Raw genomic sequence first — 17,925 nt, 5'->3', positions numbered from 1 at the left:
AGGCACTGTATTTCCATATGCATACAATGATAATGTATATGATGTGGGAAATTTGACTAGTCCGCAAGGAAATAACGCGAATGTGATGGGACTCTTTCCCAATACCCAAAGACGGAAACACAGTCATGGACATCGTTCATATAAAAGACCAAATATAAATTATGTCACATTAGATTCACTTTTGCTTCACGTCAACAGACAATTAGGTCCACATCATATTCTTACAAAACTTTACTCTATTCCATTAAGAGTTTTACACAGGTTATTTGAAGAAGCTATGGCTAGTCTATACTGATTTTTCAACACCTGAATATAGACTGAACCCTATAATTATGGATGTTGCCTACCACAGGCTCTCTAAACCAGCACAGACCATGGATGATATTTCTTCCAATTCATGCCGCCAGCTCCTTAAGCTCAAATTTACAAACAAAGAAATAAATACCGTCAACATCAGCAACATTCTTCGTCATAAAAGGGTTCAGTCGTGTATTCCAAATTATTTCAAGTTCAAGTCTACACCCTGTATTTCCTACAGCTATACTTCTACTATTGCATCCAAACTTTTTAATTATAAACAAACTTTGCAGTGCCTAGATATACACCATCTTATACGTAATCCACCAGTATGTTCTTGTTCTTCATCTTCTTTCAACTATAGTCCAGCTGGACATGTCATTACTGGTGATGTTGATATAGTTGAAAATGAGGACCTCAAATCACTTATTCTAAAGGGTCCTAAATACAGAGAACCTCGGTCATTTAATTGGCGGCAGAACTTCATCTCTATTATGAATTTTGTCGAAAATTATGCCAGACGATGGGCTAAATATGAAAAAGAAGAACTTGAAACATTGTCAGAATGGGTTAAAAGCATAAGAGGGATATTAAAACCCCGCATTAGACACATGTAAACAAAAGTACGTACCATCTATCCTTCCGTGTTTAGTAAACCAGAAGTGATAAAAGAATTAAATAGATTACATGAGGAATATGTTTTGGTTCCAGCTGACAAAGCTAGTAACAACATTGTCTTTGTAAGGCTCATTATTACAACTGTATTTTAAACGAACTTGGCATTAATTCTACTTTTGGTAATCATACTTATACTCCAACTGTCCTTTCAAAGGATGAACTTCTTCAAAACCATGCTTCAGTTTTAGACACATTTAATATTCCAGTCAATGGGTCGAATGAATATGAGTTACCGTACCTATACTGGATTTCTAAACTACATAAAAACCCTTACAAACAAAGATACATTGCTGGATCCAGTAAGTGCTCTACAAAGCCCCTATCTTTGCTCCTCACGAAAATGTTAACAGCTGTGAAGGAGAAACTTCAGACTTACTGTGCGACTACATATGCCAGAAGTGGTGTTAATCAAATATGGATTCTAAAAATTTCTAAAGAACTTTTAGTAAACTTGAAATCACAGAATTTTCCCCAAATCAATAACATTAAAACCTATGACTTTTCAACACTATACACGACTATTCCGCACGATAAATTAAAAACTAGACTTTTTGACATCACAGACAGTTGCTTCTTCAACAAAAACGGATATATTCATATCTAGTGATCAGTCATTCAAAAACTTAATTTGTTAAACACCACTCTGATTCCACGCACAAGTACTCTGAAGTTGAAATAAAAATATGCTAGAGTTCCTCATTGACAATATCTTCGTGGTCTTTGCTGATCAGGTCTTCCAACAGTCTGTTGGAATTCCCATGGGCACGAATTGTGCTCCTTTGTTAGCTGACCTGTTTCTATATTCATAGGAAGGAGAATTTATTCAAAAACTTCTACGTGAGAAGAAAAAATATCTCGCTGTGGCCTTCAATTCAACTTTTATATATATCGATGACGTTTTGTCTATTAACAATAGTAATTTTAATTCATATGTCGATTTGATATATCCCCGTGAGCTCGAAATAAAGGGCACCACAGAGTCGTCCACTTCTGCTTAATACTTGGATATTTTATTGAAAGTAGACATTAACGGCAAACTGACAACTCAACTGTATGACAAACGGGATGATTTCAGCTTCTCCATCGTCAAATTCTCATATTTATGTAGCAACATTCCATTCTCACCTGTATATGGTGTTTATATATCTCAACTGATTCGATATGCAAGAGCTTGTTCTGTGTATAGTCAGTTTTTAAATCGAGGTAAGCTACTGACAAACAAGTTGATGGCGCAAGGATTTCAACAGTCGCGATTGAAGTCAGCATTTTGCAAATTCTATGGTCGTTATAATGATCTAGTTCATTAATACAACCTTGCATTGGGTCAAATGCTGTCCGACGTGTTTCATACCGATTGTTAAGCCGTTCTTGGCACACTGATTTTGACTGCGGATAACTCCGTTTACCTGATCAAGATATAGGGCTCACGTTGGGTGTGACCGGTCAACAGGGGGTGCTTACTCCTCCTAGGCACCTGATCCCACCTTGTAAATAAGGTTTGTCCACTTAAAAAATCTACCTAATGTACATCGTACACTGATGTAATTGCTGTTTTTGTTTTAACACAGAAATGAAGGAATGTTCCCTCTGTCCAAACACACAACAGTGGGCGCTCACGCAGTGGTGAAGTGTGATCACGTGTTGATCAATTGGGGCGGAGCTTATGAACCGACAACTGGTGTTTTACCGCCCCTTAAAACAGTCTCTACAGCATCTCTTGTGTCTTGATGAGTCTTTCAAGTAATTATGTCTACGTTAAAATTGCTAAAAATGGCAAAACGATGTCCGTTGGTTGTTTTTTTCTAATACTAAAACTTATCCACATGCTAGTCAGACTCTACAACTGTTGTTAAACAAGGGGGATCAAATCTGGATCCAGAACAGGAACAGCCGAAAAGTTATATTGCATGACCACGGAACGGACAGAAAGCAATATTTCACGACCACTGCTCTTATAACGTCTTTTCCGGTTTTCTAATTAACGAACTATAAATATATTTGAGCAGTTGAAATCTTCATTAAACACAAACTGAATCCATTTATGTGTTGATTCATTGTATCCTTTGATTAAAAACTAGAGGTCCATGTCCATGAGCCTACAAACGCTCTCCTGATGATTGACACGATGCACATATAACACGATGTACATATTTTGAGAAAATGGTTTTCCTACAGGTTTCATAACAAGATGACAACAGTACATCTCAGACAGCAAACAATATACCTGAACTCTTTGTAGAACGTGCGGTCATAGCCACAATACATGGGTTAAACAGGGTAAGAACAAATGTTATCACTCTAATTCAATATGGAATTAGGGAGCAAGCGATAATAAATCGAAATTTCTAGAACAAGCACAGAGAATCCATAAATTGTTTATTTTGTGGTTCTTTAGAATATTTCGATAAATCATTTGGGTAATTCGGAATACCCATCTAAGAATATCGCGGATTAGACCATCTGAAATGATAAACAAAATACCAATATGTCGAAATGGAAGTAATGTCCTTATAATGCAGTTTTAAAACCTGGAATGTTCACATTTTCGATTTTTTCCCCCTTTATTTGGATGTTTTCATAACTCCTGCATAGCTCTGATCCCTGGATGAATTTGGCTACAGTTTTTGTCACCTTTTCCTTTAATATCTTACAAGTTGTTTGTCATTTTGAATTTCCAAAATTTCGGCTTGAGCATCACTGAAGAGACATTATTTGTCAAAATGCGCATCTGGTGCAGCAAAAATGTTACCGTATCAGTTTTACATACATAGATAATCCAGATATACAGTTTATTGTATTACGTAGCATTACTCAGATCATGTATCAGTAGTTTTTTTCTAAATCTTATTTTACGTAATGTTTCTCAATTCACATATTTAAAAAAAATTGAAACAATATCTCATTCCAAAATACATGTTCTGCGCATTAGACAGAAAATAAATAATGAAATAAAATCTATAATAAGCAAGTGAAGTAAAAGTATTTATAAGAAGCATGGAATGTAATTTTTTATCATTAACGATATTGTAATGTGGTAGTGTTAGATGCTCTTTAGGTCGATCCGTAGAGTTATCAACTGTCGTGTCAGAGATCTCGGGTTCAGTCCGTAATAGAAGTATATACATCATTGTTACATTTGGTCCCTAACTTGGACCTCAGGTAGTCTCTGGCCGGTGAGAGTGATTACCCCTTCAAGAACTTCACCCAACAAGCACGTCCAGGAGCGTCGGAACGCCTCTCCTACTGAGGAGTGACAATGTAGTAGCGTAAAATACATAGCATTGAGCCTGATCGGTCGAGCACTGAAATGTCCTACTGAAGGTCTTCTGAGCAGAGACAAAACACTATCTGTTACAGTAACATATTTCATCAAGTGATTATTGTACACAAAACATTTTATACTTATATATACATAACCTGTTTGCTATATGAGAAAATTTGATTTGATGAATTCATAATATATCTTTCTATTATGCTAATCGTAATATGTTTCCATTTTTACATTGTATCTATATCAAGATAAGCACTTAATGCATTCCATATTATAATAGATTTTTCTACTTCATCATTAAAAACAGTAGAAAATGTTCCTAATTCCATATTACGCGTTTGTCTTATTTGGTGTACAATTTGAAAACAAAAATTGAAAGATTTGAAATGGCATCACTCGTCAAATTATGTTTTTTAAAAGATACATCATAGATGATCATTGGGTCATATACTGTCTTTACATTAATTGTTAAGCCGTTCTTGGCACACCGATTTTGACTACGGATAACTCCGTTTACCTGATCAAGATTTGGGGCTCACGGCGGGTGTCACCGGTCGACATAGTATGCTTACTCCTCCTAGGTATCTGATCCCACCTGTGGTGTGTCCACAGGTCCGTGTTTGACCAACTGTCTATTTTGTATTGTTTATAGCAGTTATGAAATTGATCTGTGTTCGTTATCTTCACCTTTCATCAAGTGAAAATTGCACTCAGTACAGCTTATACTTACTTATACATAACCCGTTTGCTATAAGAGAAAATCTGATCGGGTGAATTCATGATATACCTTTCTATTATGCCAATCGTGATATGGTTCTGTTTTAACACTGAGATAAGCACTTAATACATTCCATATTATGATAGATTTCTTATGATCAATCATTAAAAAGAGGAGAGAAAATTCTTAATTGACATAACGAATTTGTCTTATTTGGTGTACAATTTATGGGGGAAAAATGAAAGAGATTTTTCACATACAAACCATTACAGGGTATGCATTAAAAACAACATATCGAACATATAAATGAAAGGAGTATTAATGCATTCCTCGCATGGCTCTTTCATTTATTAACTTGTTGATTTGAGATTGAATATTCAAAAACATCTGAAAGTCCATTCCAAGTGCTAATAAAAACTACAAAAGTATATACAATTAGTCCCATTCCTTTTATAGGTCACATTAATAGTTTGTACTTAGTACTTTGTTTTGCAAAATACAGATATAGACAGTAAATTATCCCTTCTTTTCAAGCATACCCCTACCATGGTATTTTCCTTAGTCATTTCTCTACTTCTTGCGATAATTCTTCATCCCATGAATTAATAAGACTCATTTTATTTCAGTCAATTCCAAACAATTTAATTCTCCATTATGGACTTGTAAGATCTCCACATTTTCTGCTATATCATTACACCCGTATAGAAATGCAATACTTAACGTTCAAATACAGTGATCAGCACCAAATTCAGCACGTGACGGGATCATATGTCTGTAACGTTGCATCAGACGCAGATGTGGGATTGTATACAATATATGGGTATTCTAATCTATAACAATAAGCAATATTTTTACAATACAATTCAAATACATCAATGTCTCCTCTGCGCTCCTAATTATTCTTTACATATGTAACTTATTCTGATGACACATAGATCAATTTAAATATCGATAACAACAAAAGGAGTTTGGAACCAGATGGCGAAACGGAATAATTCTTAATGTGTGGATATTCTGATCTATAACGGGATGCATTGTATTTAAAATGTAGTTTTATAAATTTGAACATCTGAGTTTTTAATGTTAACAATTGTTCTTTACAAATGTAATCGACCAGGAAGTCGCATAAGCAAAAATAAATATCAATATTATGCATCGAATTCTTATCCAGATGTGGGTACGGGATGGTATATATGTAGGTATTTTGATCTACTCTGAATCTTACTTTATGGTACCGTGAAGCCGTCGTGGTAAGTACTTGTGTAAATGAACTCTAGGATTCGTAAAACAATATATATAATACATTGTACAATATTTTATGTAGAAATATCTCCAGAAGGTTTTAATGATGTTGCTTCTGAAAATCATAATTATGTTCTCTAGCACATATCAAATTATGAGAGAAAAATCCGAGACATCATGATCATTTTAGCCAACACTATTCAAAGAAAATCGCACTGAGTGAAATTGTTTCTTGATAAATGCTAATGATTATTGCTATTATGCTGTCGATTTTTAGAAGTTCTGATAATAACTGCTATTTTTACTGCTGTCGTGATAATTTCTATCAAATACTGAAAAATTGTGATAACTACTTTGAGGTTGCTATTCACTGATAAGTATTGAAAAAATATATTAGCGGTACCGAGAAGCGTCTATGAGGGTTGCGGTTATTGTTCTCCGTGCAGAAGGTGTGAAAACTGATTGTAGTGCTGTTTCAAGAACCTGTTTTTTCAAACACGATTCCTAATGATATATGTATTGTTTGTCTGCTTATTGAGATCATTACAAAAATATCAAACATTAGCAAAATGAAGAGGGAACTTGGAATTTTTGAAATTGTTTGCTATTCAACTCTTTTCTTGTATGGTCATCTAATTTTATCTACTTATTTTCTTAATTAAAACGTATGAGAATAACTTTTTGAAAGTAAATTCATAGAGAGATACCTGGAAAGGTGAAAATAACGAATAGTGATCAATCTCATAACTCCTAGAAAGAATTCAAAAATAAAATTTGTGCAAACACAGACCCCTTTACATACCAGAGGCGGGGTCAGGGGACAAAGACGAGTAAGCATCCCCTGTCGTCTGATCACAACCGTGGTGAAACATATATACTGATCAGGTAAACGGAACAATACTTAGTCAAAATCAGTGTGTACAGAAGACCTAAGAATTGGTATAAAACACGCCAGACAGCAGCTGAGCCAATGATAGGTTTCATTGGCAAATTGCATTGTCAAAAATCATATTTTTATTTGAATTCATATTCAGCAAATGAGAAGCACGTTTCTAATTATCATATTCAGAACAATCATCAACAATTCTCAAAGTGATTTTTTTCTTTTTCCGGCAATTGTGGTGTTTCAATTATGGTACTAGTTTTGTAATTTTTTTTTTAAAAAGTCTGCATTGAAAGTAACAAAATTCTGAATTTTGGAAGATATTTCTGTTGATGATAAAGAAATTGGAATAACTCAATAATACAATTTTATTTACTTCCATTTATTTTGACATTGCATAAAAAATAAAACAGTCTGCAGTTTGATCACTTCTTATTGTCACGCTCGATGTGTATTTGCGCATGCACATTTTCACATCTTCTGCTAAAAGCTAATTTGTGTTAGAAAAACAGTCTGTTAAACAAAAATATGAAATAAATAAAGAAGAAAAATCTCTGCATTGCATAAAGAAACAGGAAAAATGTATGAAAAAGTTAAGATAATGAACAATGATCAATCTAATAAATTCCAATAAAGAATACAAAATGAAGAGTAGGACAAACATGAACCCCTACACACAACAATAGTGGGTTTAGGTATCTAGAAGGAGTAAGCATCCCCTTTGACTAGTCGCATCATGCAGCCATAGAAAAGATTTTATTCTAAAGTTATATATCCAAAACTTTTAGAATTCTTTACTAATGTATGATATATTTATTGTAACTGTGAGCAGTGGGTGGTGTTATCAAACATCAATTCATGGTTGTCGCAATATGCACTCTTTACGTTAGTATCGGAAATGTACATGTACGTGCTACCTGTCGAGACTATCTGAGCAAATAAATCGGAAACACTGATGAGAAGTGAAGGGTAGGAAAACTCATCCGCTGATATACCATGCAAACCCTTTAGATGTAACAATAGTATATTTTTTTTAATATGTCAACTTTAAGGGGAATGTGATGGTGACGTTTTTAAAGTCACTGTGCAACTCGAACTAACGTACTTAGGTCATGATTGTCGTAACATACATTGGTTATGACTTTGCCCAAATCATATTTTGAAATACAAAACCATAAATCATAACAGTTGGGGCCTTATTTTGATTGAATAATTGTGTATAAATGCCGTTATGACGTGTTTTTAGCAAATATGAGGTAACGACACAAGCACGTGATTTTCGACACCATGTTTACGTTGTTTACGTTGACATCAGATAGAGTTTGACAGATGTCACGATACTGCATGTTATTATATACTTCTAGACCTGTGCACTCTGTTCAAAATAGAAATGTAACACGGAATCGCAACACGTCGAACAGAATCTCTACACAATTTTAAAAGTATAGTCAAATTGAACGACAATAAACTTGGTGCTAAAAAAATGTGCAAAATTATTATCATGCCAGAGTAATAATAAATATTTTGTATTATATTCCAAAATTTCGTAAATAATGAAAATAATTGAAAAATATCTTTACCCGAGGACTAAACATTTTGTCAGCATATAGGTATATGTGGTACCGCTTACGTATATACCTCTACCTGTATATGTGCATGTAAACCTTATACGGTACCACTTTTGATGCACCAGATACGCATTTCGACAAATAATGTCTCTTCAGTGATGCTCAACCGAAATCTTTGAAATCCAAAATAACGATAAATTTGCCAGAGCTATTTTAGTTTAAAAAACAACAACATGTATATACTGTTTGGGTCTTGTGAATTATTTAATGCAATTCATTGGTTCATTTATGATACATGCAACCTTAAGTACCATAATAAGTAGAAAAATACAAAGCAGGCTACGGAATATTTAGCACTCATTTCTGCATATGCACGGCGGAATTTATTACCGATCGATTTACTCATCAGAGAAAATGGCTCGAATTGAGTTGTGTATGCATGTATTTTTTTTTGGGGGGGGGCAAAGATAATTGAAATGTATGTAAGTTTAATTGGTTATTTAAATCAAAATGATATAGTATTAAATGTTTGGATTTGAATTTGGAGCGGCCAAACACCTATGTCATAAAATAGAGCTAATGTGGAATCGGCAAATTCAAAACTTACTTATCATCCTGTATCTGCTCTCATCAAATAATGATTGTATGCTTTAAATCCAACATAGTATATGTATTATACCAAATCTAATTTTCATTTGCAGATCAGGGGGAAGGGGGGAGGGGCTTGACTTGAACGCGTGTTCCAGGCTGCCTCCCCTCTTCTTTAAAACAGGCATATTTGTTTCCCAAATTCCACTTTCACATAGAACCGATCCCACCCCCTCCCCAGATTGCGTAGAAAGAAAACCAAATCAAACATTTGATTATAATTCTTGTGTAAATTTTTTTTAAACAATAAAGATGGGGATCTAGAGGAGATGCAGCACTAACCTCTCCCTACTTCTGGGCACCTGATCCAACCTCTGATATGTCCAGGGGTCCCTGTTTGCCCAACTATCTATTTTATATTCCTTATAGGAGTTATGAGAGTTATCACTGATCATTTTCTTCAAATTCATTAAAAGTTTTATGAAAATGTTAAGTACGCCCATCTTGTTACACCCCTTCCATTTACGAAAGGTTTTTGGTTTCCCCAGAATATCGGTTGAAACTTAAGAATAGTTAGAATCAATAGCAATAAAATAATTTACACATACATGTAAACAATATTTGCCGTTTAGAGGGGTACAAAGTTATGTAGATCTACGTTATGTAATTTCTTTAAGTGAGTATCTAGTTAAATCACTAATGATCTAATTAGAATGTGTCGATCATCCGTTGATTCATGTCAATTTTATTAGTATTTTTCACAGTTTATACTTTTACTAAAATAAATTACACAGATTCAGTTACAACTAATGGCACAAGACTATCTCAGATTATTAAATACTAAGACGCAACTGTATCAATATCGGATGTCAGATTATTGATTGATTGAATTATTTTGTCAAAGCAAAATAAGGCTGTGTTCAAAACACTTCGAGCCAAACATTCGATTATAGTGGTTAAATATTCTCTAAAGTATTAAAGTTTTAATGAGATCAGAACATTTAGGTTGGTCAGTCATATCTTTATATTAATGAAATTTCAAAAATTCTATATACATTCATACAGGATATGCCTTTTTGGCATTTATGTTTAACAAATTAATGCTCAAATGCAAAAAAAAAAGACAGAGGAAATTCAGACCGTTTTGTTTCCAAATTGCATTCGTTTGATACTAACTAAATTACAAATTAATCGCTTTTAAGAGCATAATATTTAAACGTTGTGCTTGATGCTTTTAAAAAATGTGTTTTAGAGAAAGAAAAATCAGTCCAATTTGTTTGTAGCAATTTTCAATGACCTCTGATGACCTTCAAATCATCATATCTTTTTATCCAATTCATTAACATGCCAATAGTTGTGGTTAGTCCTGTAGCCATTGATGTCATCGTTAAATCATAGCAAAATAGTTAAAATCCAATTACATTCAGTGATGGTTTTTGACCATTTTCGTAGAAACCTCAAAAATATATTTTTGAGAGGCGCTGAGGAAATTCGCACGGACTTTTGGGTAATTTGTTTTTGTGTTACATTTAAAATATTTTCACATCTGTGTCTGCACATATACTCTTTGTATAATGGCCAATAAATATATTCATTTTACAATCTTGTTTTTTTTTTCTCCATATTTTTGGATTTACAACTGCTAAATTTTAGCCTTTAGTGTTTTTTTTGCAACATTGTTAGGTTCAGGGGTTGTTTCCATGGAAACAAACTTATTAACATATATATAAATTGTCATTTTTCAAACAAGAGAGACCTCCTTTCTATGATAAAATGATTTTTAGAAGAATCTGATTACTTTCATATCAGCATCATATCCCCCTAACTCATCTTCTCCCCTAGAAGATACCCACCATTGTATACTATAATAACATGTTACAAACAGCGTACACAATTCATTGATGATTTTAAAATGACATTCAGATAAACGCAGTAAATTAGAGAATACATATAGAAGTTAGTAATTCTGTGTATTTTTGTGTGAAATTGGTAGACAATGAAGAAAGAATTTGCGAACTATTTGTGAAAATATGATAAATAAAAATACGTCAGCTGGGTATGGTTTACAATGTGAGTTTGTGTACAATATGATATATCGTGTACAATATAATATATTGGTTTCTTTTTTGGAGATTAGTAATATGTGATTCATAATGACGATTGATTTGAAAATAAGTTTGACGAATGTGGAGGAGACAATAGAGACCCCGACATATCATCTAACAATTTCAATATTTGACTGCGTTAATGAAAATGTGAACTGATCTGAAGATATTGGAAATTTTGGCCCTCATATCAGAGAAATATGTAAAAAAAAAAAAAAAAATTATATATGTTTTTCAGAAGAAACATGATGAAGTGTGTTGTTTTTCTTGCTGTACTGGGACTCGTTTCTGGTTGTCGTAAGTATGATTACAATCTTGTTACTTTTGTAATTGAACGGCTAAAAAATCAAAACAAAGAGAAAAATAAGTAACTGAACTTGCAGTGCATGGGTAATGAAAAGCGAAGATTACAAACAGTGATCAATCTCAAAAATCCCATAAAGAGTACAAAATGAAGAATAGGGGATATAGAAAACAATAGGGGAAATACTAATCCCGGGACACACCAGAGATAATATCAGGTGCCTAAGCGGTGTAATCATCCCTTTTTCCTGTCACACCCGCCGTGAGCCCTACATCTTGATGATATAAACGGGGTAATATGAAGTCACTGAGTATATTAAAAACAGTCTAACAATTGGTATGGAATACGTCAGCCACCATTCGACCTAACGACAGGTTGTATTTTCAAACAAGAAAGAGTATTTATTTGCAAAATTCTGACGTAACACAAGACTTTTGAAACCCCCTAACATTAATTTATTTGGCAGTAACTTGCCTTGATTAAAAATTAATCATAGAACATGCTCTCATGTATCGAATCAGTTGAGAGACATAAACAACATATGCAAGTGATAATAAAGTATTGCTGCATATTCGAAGTTGGCGATGGAGAAGCTGAAGTCGTCATAGAGTTGAGTTGTCAGTTTGTCATGAACATATGTGTTCAATGAGATATCAAAATATGAATGGGATATCGAAAAGACTCTTTGGTGTCTTTTATTTCGAGTTCATAGGGATATATCAAATCAACATATTAATAAAAATAGACATTGGTAATAGATAAAACGTCGATATATCTAAACACCCCAGACCACAAAAATATTTTTTTTCTTCTCGTGTAGAAGGTTTTGAATGAATTCTGCCTCATAAGAATGTCAAAACAATTCGGCTAATAAATGAGCACAATTCGTGCCAATGGGAATTCCAACGGACTGTTTAAAGATTTGATCTCCAAAGACGACGTAGATATTGTCAATGAAGAACTCCTGCCTCGTTTTTATATCAATTTGATAGTACTTACGTGTAGAATGAAAATGATGTATAAGAAAGTACTTTTTATTGACTATCACAATATATGAACCTTTATCTGTTCCATGTTAAAAAGATAGTCTTTAATTTATTGTGAGGAATGATCGTGTAAAGTGTTGAAAATCATACATGTTGATGCTCTTCATTAGGGAAAAACTTTGTGATTTAAAAGTTTTGAGAAGTTCTTTGGAATGTTAGAGAATCCACATTGGAATCACATCACTTCTCGCATATGTTGTGATAGAATAGGTTTGAAGTATCTCATTCAAAGCAGTTGATATATCTCCAAGGAACAAAGATAGGGGTTCGGTAGATCATTTACTGGATAGAGCGATATACCTCTTTATAAGTTTTTGTGAAGTTTTGGATCAAATACAGATTTCAAAGTATAAAGATGAATTGATTATGAATTCATGTAAATCACTAGAATATTGTTTCCCTTCTGTGAGCAAATACATTGACTTAAACTTATATTACTAGTATCTGCTGACGGTAGTTGGCATAGGATATTAAGTACATGATCACATTACCAAAGTTATGCTACAATTGATTGTTGTTTTGAGTATTTTGTAACATATTAATTTGAAATGAAAAGACGTTTGAGTTGCGCATTTTGAAAAAGAGAAAGCAGAAAGTCTTAATGCTATTTGAATAACTGATATGAATAATAATTGGAATACTTGTACTAGACATTAGATGAAAGGTGAAGATAACGAAGAGTGATCAATCTGATAACTTCAATCAGCAATTCAAAATAGAGTTGGTAAACACTGTCCCCTGGATACACATAGGAGGAGTAAGTATCCCCTGTCGACCGGCCACACCCGCCGTGTGCCCTAGATCTTGATCAGATAAACGGGGTTATCTGTAGTTAAAATCAGTGTGCCAAGAACGGTCTAACAATCGGTATGAAACACGTCAGACAGATTTTGACCAAATGATAGGTTGTATTGGCACTCTAACTCGTTATAACATTAGATCTATTTCCCTTAGGTATGATAATATTTATAGGTTATAGACTTTGTATGGGAAAATATGACGACCGAGTTTTTTGGCGCGTAGACGGACCGAGCTTGCGAGGTCCGTCCGCGACAAAAATCGAGGTCGTCATATTTCCCATACAAAGTCTATAACCTTTTTAATATATACTTTCAATTTCATTTAGAAACTAGCAATAATTTTATTTTTAACAATAACTTTATCGGTTTAACTGAGTAAAAGAATGAAAAAAACGAAAAATTTGAAAATTAACGGCGTAGAAATTTGATTGTGACGTAATGTTTGCGGGCCGGAATGTTTCCGGGCATATATCGTGCGATATATGCCCGCAAACTTTTAAAGAAAAAAGAAGAGATGAAATTGAAAGTATATAATAAAAAGTGGTATGAAATAAAAACTACATATTATTAGTGGCAACATTGCACATTTTCACCCTTTGGAAATTTTAGAACATGAACATTTTTTGAAAAGATATTAAGATAATGCACGAAGTACTAAAATGTAATTCATGTTTAGCAGAGAGAGGAGCGAGTGTTGCTTTCACAGCCCTTCTGTCCAAAGACACAACAGTGGCCGCTTATGCTGTGGTGAAGTATGATCACGTGTTGACAAATTGGGGAGGAGCCTATCAACCAACAACCGGCGTTTTTACTGCCCCCTATAACGGTCTCTACAGCTTCTCCTGTAGCTTGATGAGTCACCCAGAGAATCATGTTCATCTAGGAATAATGAAGAATGGTATCAGATTATCTGTGGTGTTTTCTAATGCCAAAACCTTTCCACAATCCAGTCAGACCTTACACTTATTACTAAACAAAGGCGACAAAATATGGATGCGGAACAATAATAATGTTGCAGGAAAGATCCATGATGGTAAAGTGTATAATGTGTTTTCTGGTGTTCTGATAAATGAACTGTAAACTTGTGTCGATAATAAATAAAATATATTGTGAAGGAAGAAGACCTATTGTGTTGGACATAGTTATGGAAAATTCAAATATATATAATTTACTCCGATTTGCGTTGAGTAACTTCAATGAGATGATGGTATCACAACTGAAACTTAACGTTCCAAATTATTGATAATCACGTTACTACTGCTAAGTCAGAAATGGTTCTGGTTTTAGAGTCATAAGCGTTTCGTTTATTTCACATGCTTCCATTATTTTTTAAAAATTATTTTAATGTAGCAGTTCACATGAATTGGTCACTCTTAAAGACATTCTACTTCTGGACAGGCCTAATCGAAAATATCTCGACATTTTGCGGTAATAAACATTCAGATGTACAGTCTCTTTTCTTTGGAGCCATATTGACTGTAATAAATTTCAACAGTTTTACTTACTAACTTACTAAAGTGACTCAGGATTTTTTCACGCCCTCAGATGCAACGAAACCACATGCATAGCTCTTATCCTTGGACCAATTTGGCTCCACTTGTTTGGCACGCTGTTTTTGGTTATATTTAGATCTAAAATTTCATAGTTATTTCGGATTTCAAACATTTCGGTTGAGCATCACTGAAGAGACATTATTTGTTGAAATGCGCATCTGGTGCATCAAAATTGGTACCGTATAAGTTTTACATTATGACCCCTGGGTCGAGGCCTCTGCTGGTGGACTGTTAGTCCCCGAGGGTCTCTACAGCCCAGTAGCTAAGTACTTCGTTACTAGCTTGAAAATACGGATGTATATTTAATTGCTGTTATACAAGTTAGAAATTCATTTCCAAATTAAGGATTATCTCCCTCATGCATAGCTCTTATCCTTGGACGAATTTGGCTCCACTTGTTTGGCACGCTGTTTTTGGCTATATTTAGATCTAAAACTTCATAGTTATTTCGGATTTCAAACATTTCGGTTGAGCATCACTGAAGAGACATTATTTGTTGAAATGCGCATCTGGTGCATCAAAATTGGTACCGTATAAGTTTTACATGAATAAAATCCAAATACACAAACACTTCAACTTTTCATTGTAAAATGTTGAACAGTCTAATAACGCTACATTAGAATGTTCAGCCTATTTTCAATGAGCGTTGTTACATATGTTTATTTACAAAAGACGGCGACATCAAACTTTTAACCAAAAGTCAGGCCTACATCAAAACAAATAAATACTCGCTCGATCAATAGCTGTTGATAATATTTTGTTGGAATGACAAAACCATTATCAATCATAAATATATCCATTCTAAAATAGTTTTCATCCATGGTTTCCTTTATAAAAATGCCCTTTGTAATATACATGAATCGATTATAAGAGCACTGTTTTTCCAAACCTAGGGAAAATTAATAAGTACGACGCCTGAGCCACGGATTCATAACAAATTCAAACAGCTGTTTCTACCATACTTGGGGTCATCTCAAAATTAAGCGAAAACAAGACGTATGAGATAAATAGAAAATGCGTATTTTGATATTTTGGTTTATGCAACTCGTTGATATGGTGTATTTATTCGCTCGGCAAGCCTCTCGAATGAATATACCATATCAACTCGTTGGATAAACCAAATATCAAAACACGCAATATAGATATCCTCTATTTACCATGGAAAAAACCTTGATACAATGATTTATCCTAGAAACACTTTGGTGTGCTGATTTACTATAATCGTAAGTCTTTGATACAGTGGTTAAAAACTTTTGATACACATACACAATGATTATGATTAAATTTGGAAAACAAATGATACATTGATTTACTACAACAAATACTTTGATTGTTACGAACGAATACGTAATTTTTGGATTAATATGCACGTCGGTCTGATATGTGATGTGGAATTTCGGGGGACCGGTCGTTGATCTCGGCTATCATGAAATAGAATAAAAACAATTAGGGTTTCTGATAACATTACATATGCATAGGTTCTGATAGTTCCAAGATTCCAAGAACAATTTGTGAAGTCAATATCATGCAGGCGACTTTGAATTTTCCAAAATCACCTGTAAACCTTTATTCAGTATTTTCGTTCATCGGATAGTAATGAATTATTAGAATGTCTGGTTTCAGGTTAAAGAAATATGAAAGAAGGTGCTTTTATTTCCAGCTTCTCGTCTAGCAAGATAGCGATCATTGAAGAAGATATCCCCGTTTTAAAACATTTTACAGATTTAATTGATAATATTAAAATGAAATTCGTATTACGAAGACCTGCATCAATCCGAATAAACTGTATTTTTGCTATGAACTTTGTAGACTGAAAATTTTCTACATTATCACTTGGAGCTTCATGAGTCCTCCAAGTAATTATTTCCATGTCAATATTGCTAAAAATAGCGAAAAGACATACATATTGTTTTTAAAATTAATACACATTCACATGTAAGTCAGCCTCTACAGCTGCTGTTAATCAAAGGTGACAAAATCTGAATCAAAAAGACAAAAATGACGACCACGATTTTTATAATGTCTTTTGTGGTTTTCTAATGAACACACTATAATTCCGGTGGAGTAATATCGATCTTTAAAAGACAAACAGTATCCTTCCATTTGTGTATAACAATACATATGAAAATAGAGAGGCTCACCTGATCATTGAGAAAATGTACAATGAGATGATTTGAATTGTGTAGCTCTGTCTTCGTAACCGGGAGGTCGCGCGTTCGAGTCGTGCTCGTTCCATGGCCGCGCCAAACCTAATACGTTAAAATAGGTAGTGATTGCTTCTTCGCCAAACCCTCGGTAATTTGAAGTAAGAATCACGGGTTGTTCGGATATGACCTTAAAAACGGAGGTCCCATGTCGCGACAGCCGTTGGTACGTTAAAGAAATATTACTACCACGGCCCTGGGTACTAAGCATATGTCTAAATCGTGGTACTTTACCTACACCTGGTGACATCTCAATATGTGTGAAAATTCTGGACGGGTATAAAAAGTAATCAATCATAACAAGATGTCAGCAGTATATTACAGAAACCAACAATATACCTTGGCTATGTTCTAGATTGTAGGCAGCTAACCTAGGGCTAGGCTTGGTGTCTGATTTGTGCCATTTTACATTTGATTGTTGTTGTTTTTTTTATTTCGAGGCGAAAAGACAACAAAACGATTTTTAATGACTTTTCGTCTCGAAATAGCAAAACGACGACAAATAATAATATTAGCTACTTTTCGCCTAAAAATGACAAAAAGACGATAAATGACGCAAATCAGCAACAATACGTATCGAATCAGTTGAGAGATGTAAACACCACCTGCAGGTGATTTATGCGATGGATTCCTGTAGATTCCATGACTGTATCTGTGGTTGGCACAAA

General features: G+C 34.0%; 1 protein-coding gene across 2 annotated transcripts; it reads left to right on the top strand.

Annotated features, from left to right (window-relative positions):
• Nucleotides 1-6,134: 6,134 nt before the first annotated feature.
• Nucleotides 6,135-14,623, top strand: LOC130046390 (complement C1q-like protein 2). Of its 2 annotated transcripts, none has more exons than XM_048882890.2 (3): nt 6,135-6,214; nt 11,589-11,647; nt 14,180-14,623. In XM_048882890.2, exons 2-3 carry the CDS (start codon nt 11,596-11,598, stop codon nt 14,578-14,580), a joined length of 453 nt encoding a protein of 150 aa, XP_048738847.1. In that variant the 5' UTR covers nt 6,135-6,214; nt 11,589-11,595; the 3' UTR covers nt 14,581-14,623. The 2 variants fall into 2 exon arrangements, with proteins under 2 accessions (XP_048738847.1, XP_055999782.1); XM_056143807.1 differs by having other exon boundaries at nt 14,177-14,623.
• The last annotated feature ends 3,302 nt before the right edge of the window (nt 14,624-17,925 follow it).

The sequence above is a fragment of the Ostrea edulis genome, chromosome 7 (assembly GCF_947568905.1).
Source record: "Ostrea edulis chromosome 7, xbOstEdul1.1, whole genome shotgun sequence".
NCBI lineage: Eukaryota > Metazoa > Mollusca > Bivalvia > Ostreida > Ostreidae > Ostrea > Ostrea edulis.
This window is presented reverse-complemented; position numbering and strand designations above follow the sequence as displayed.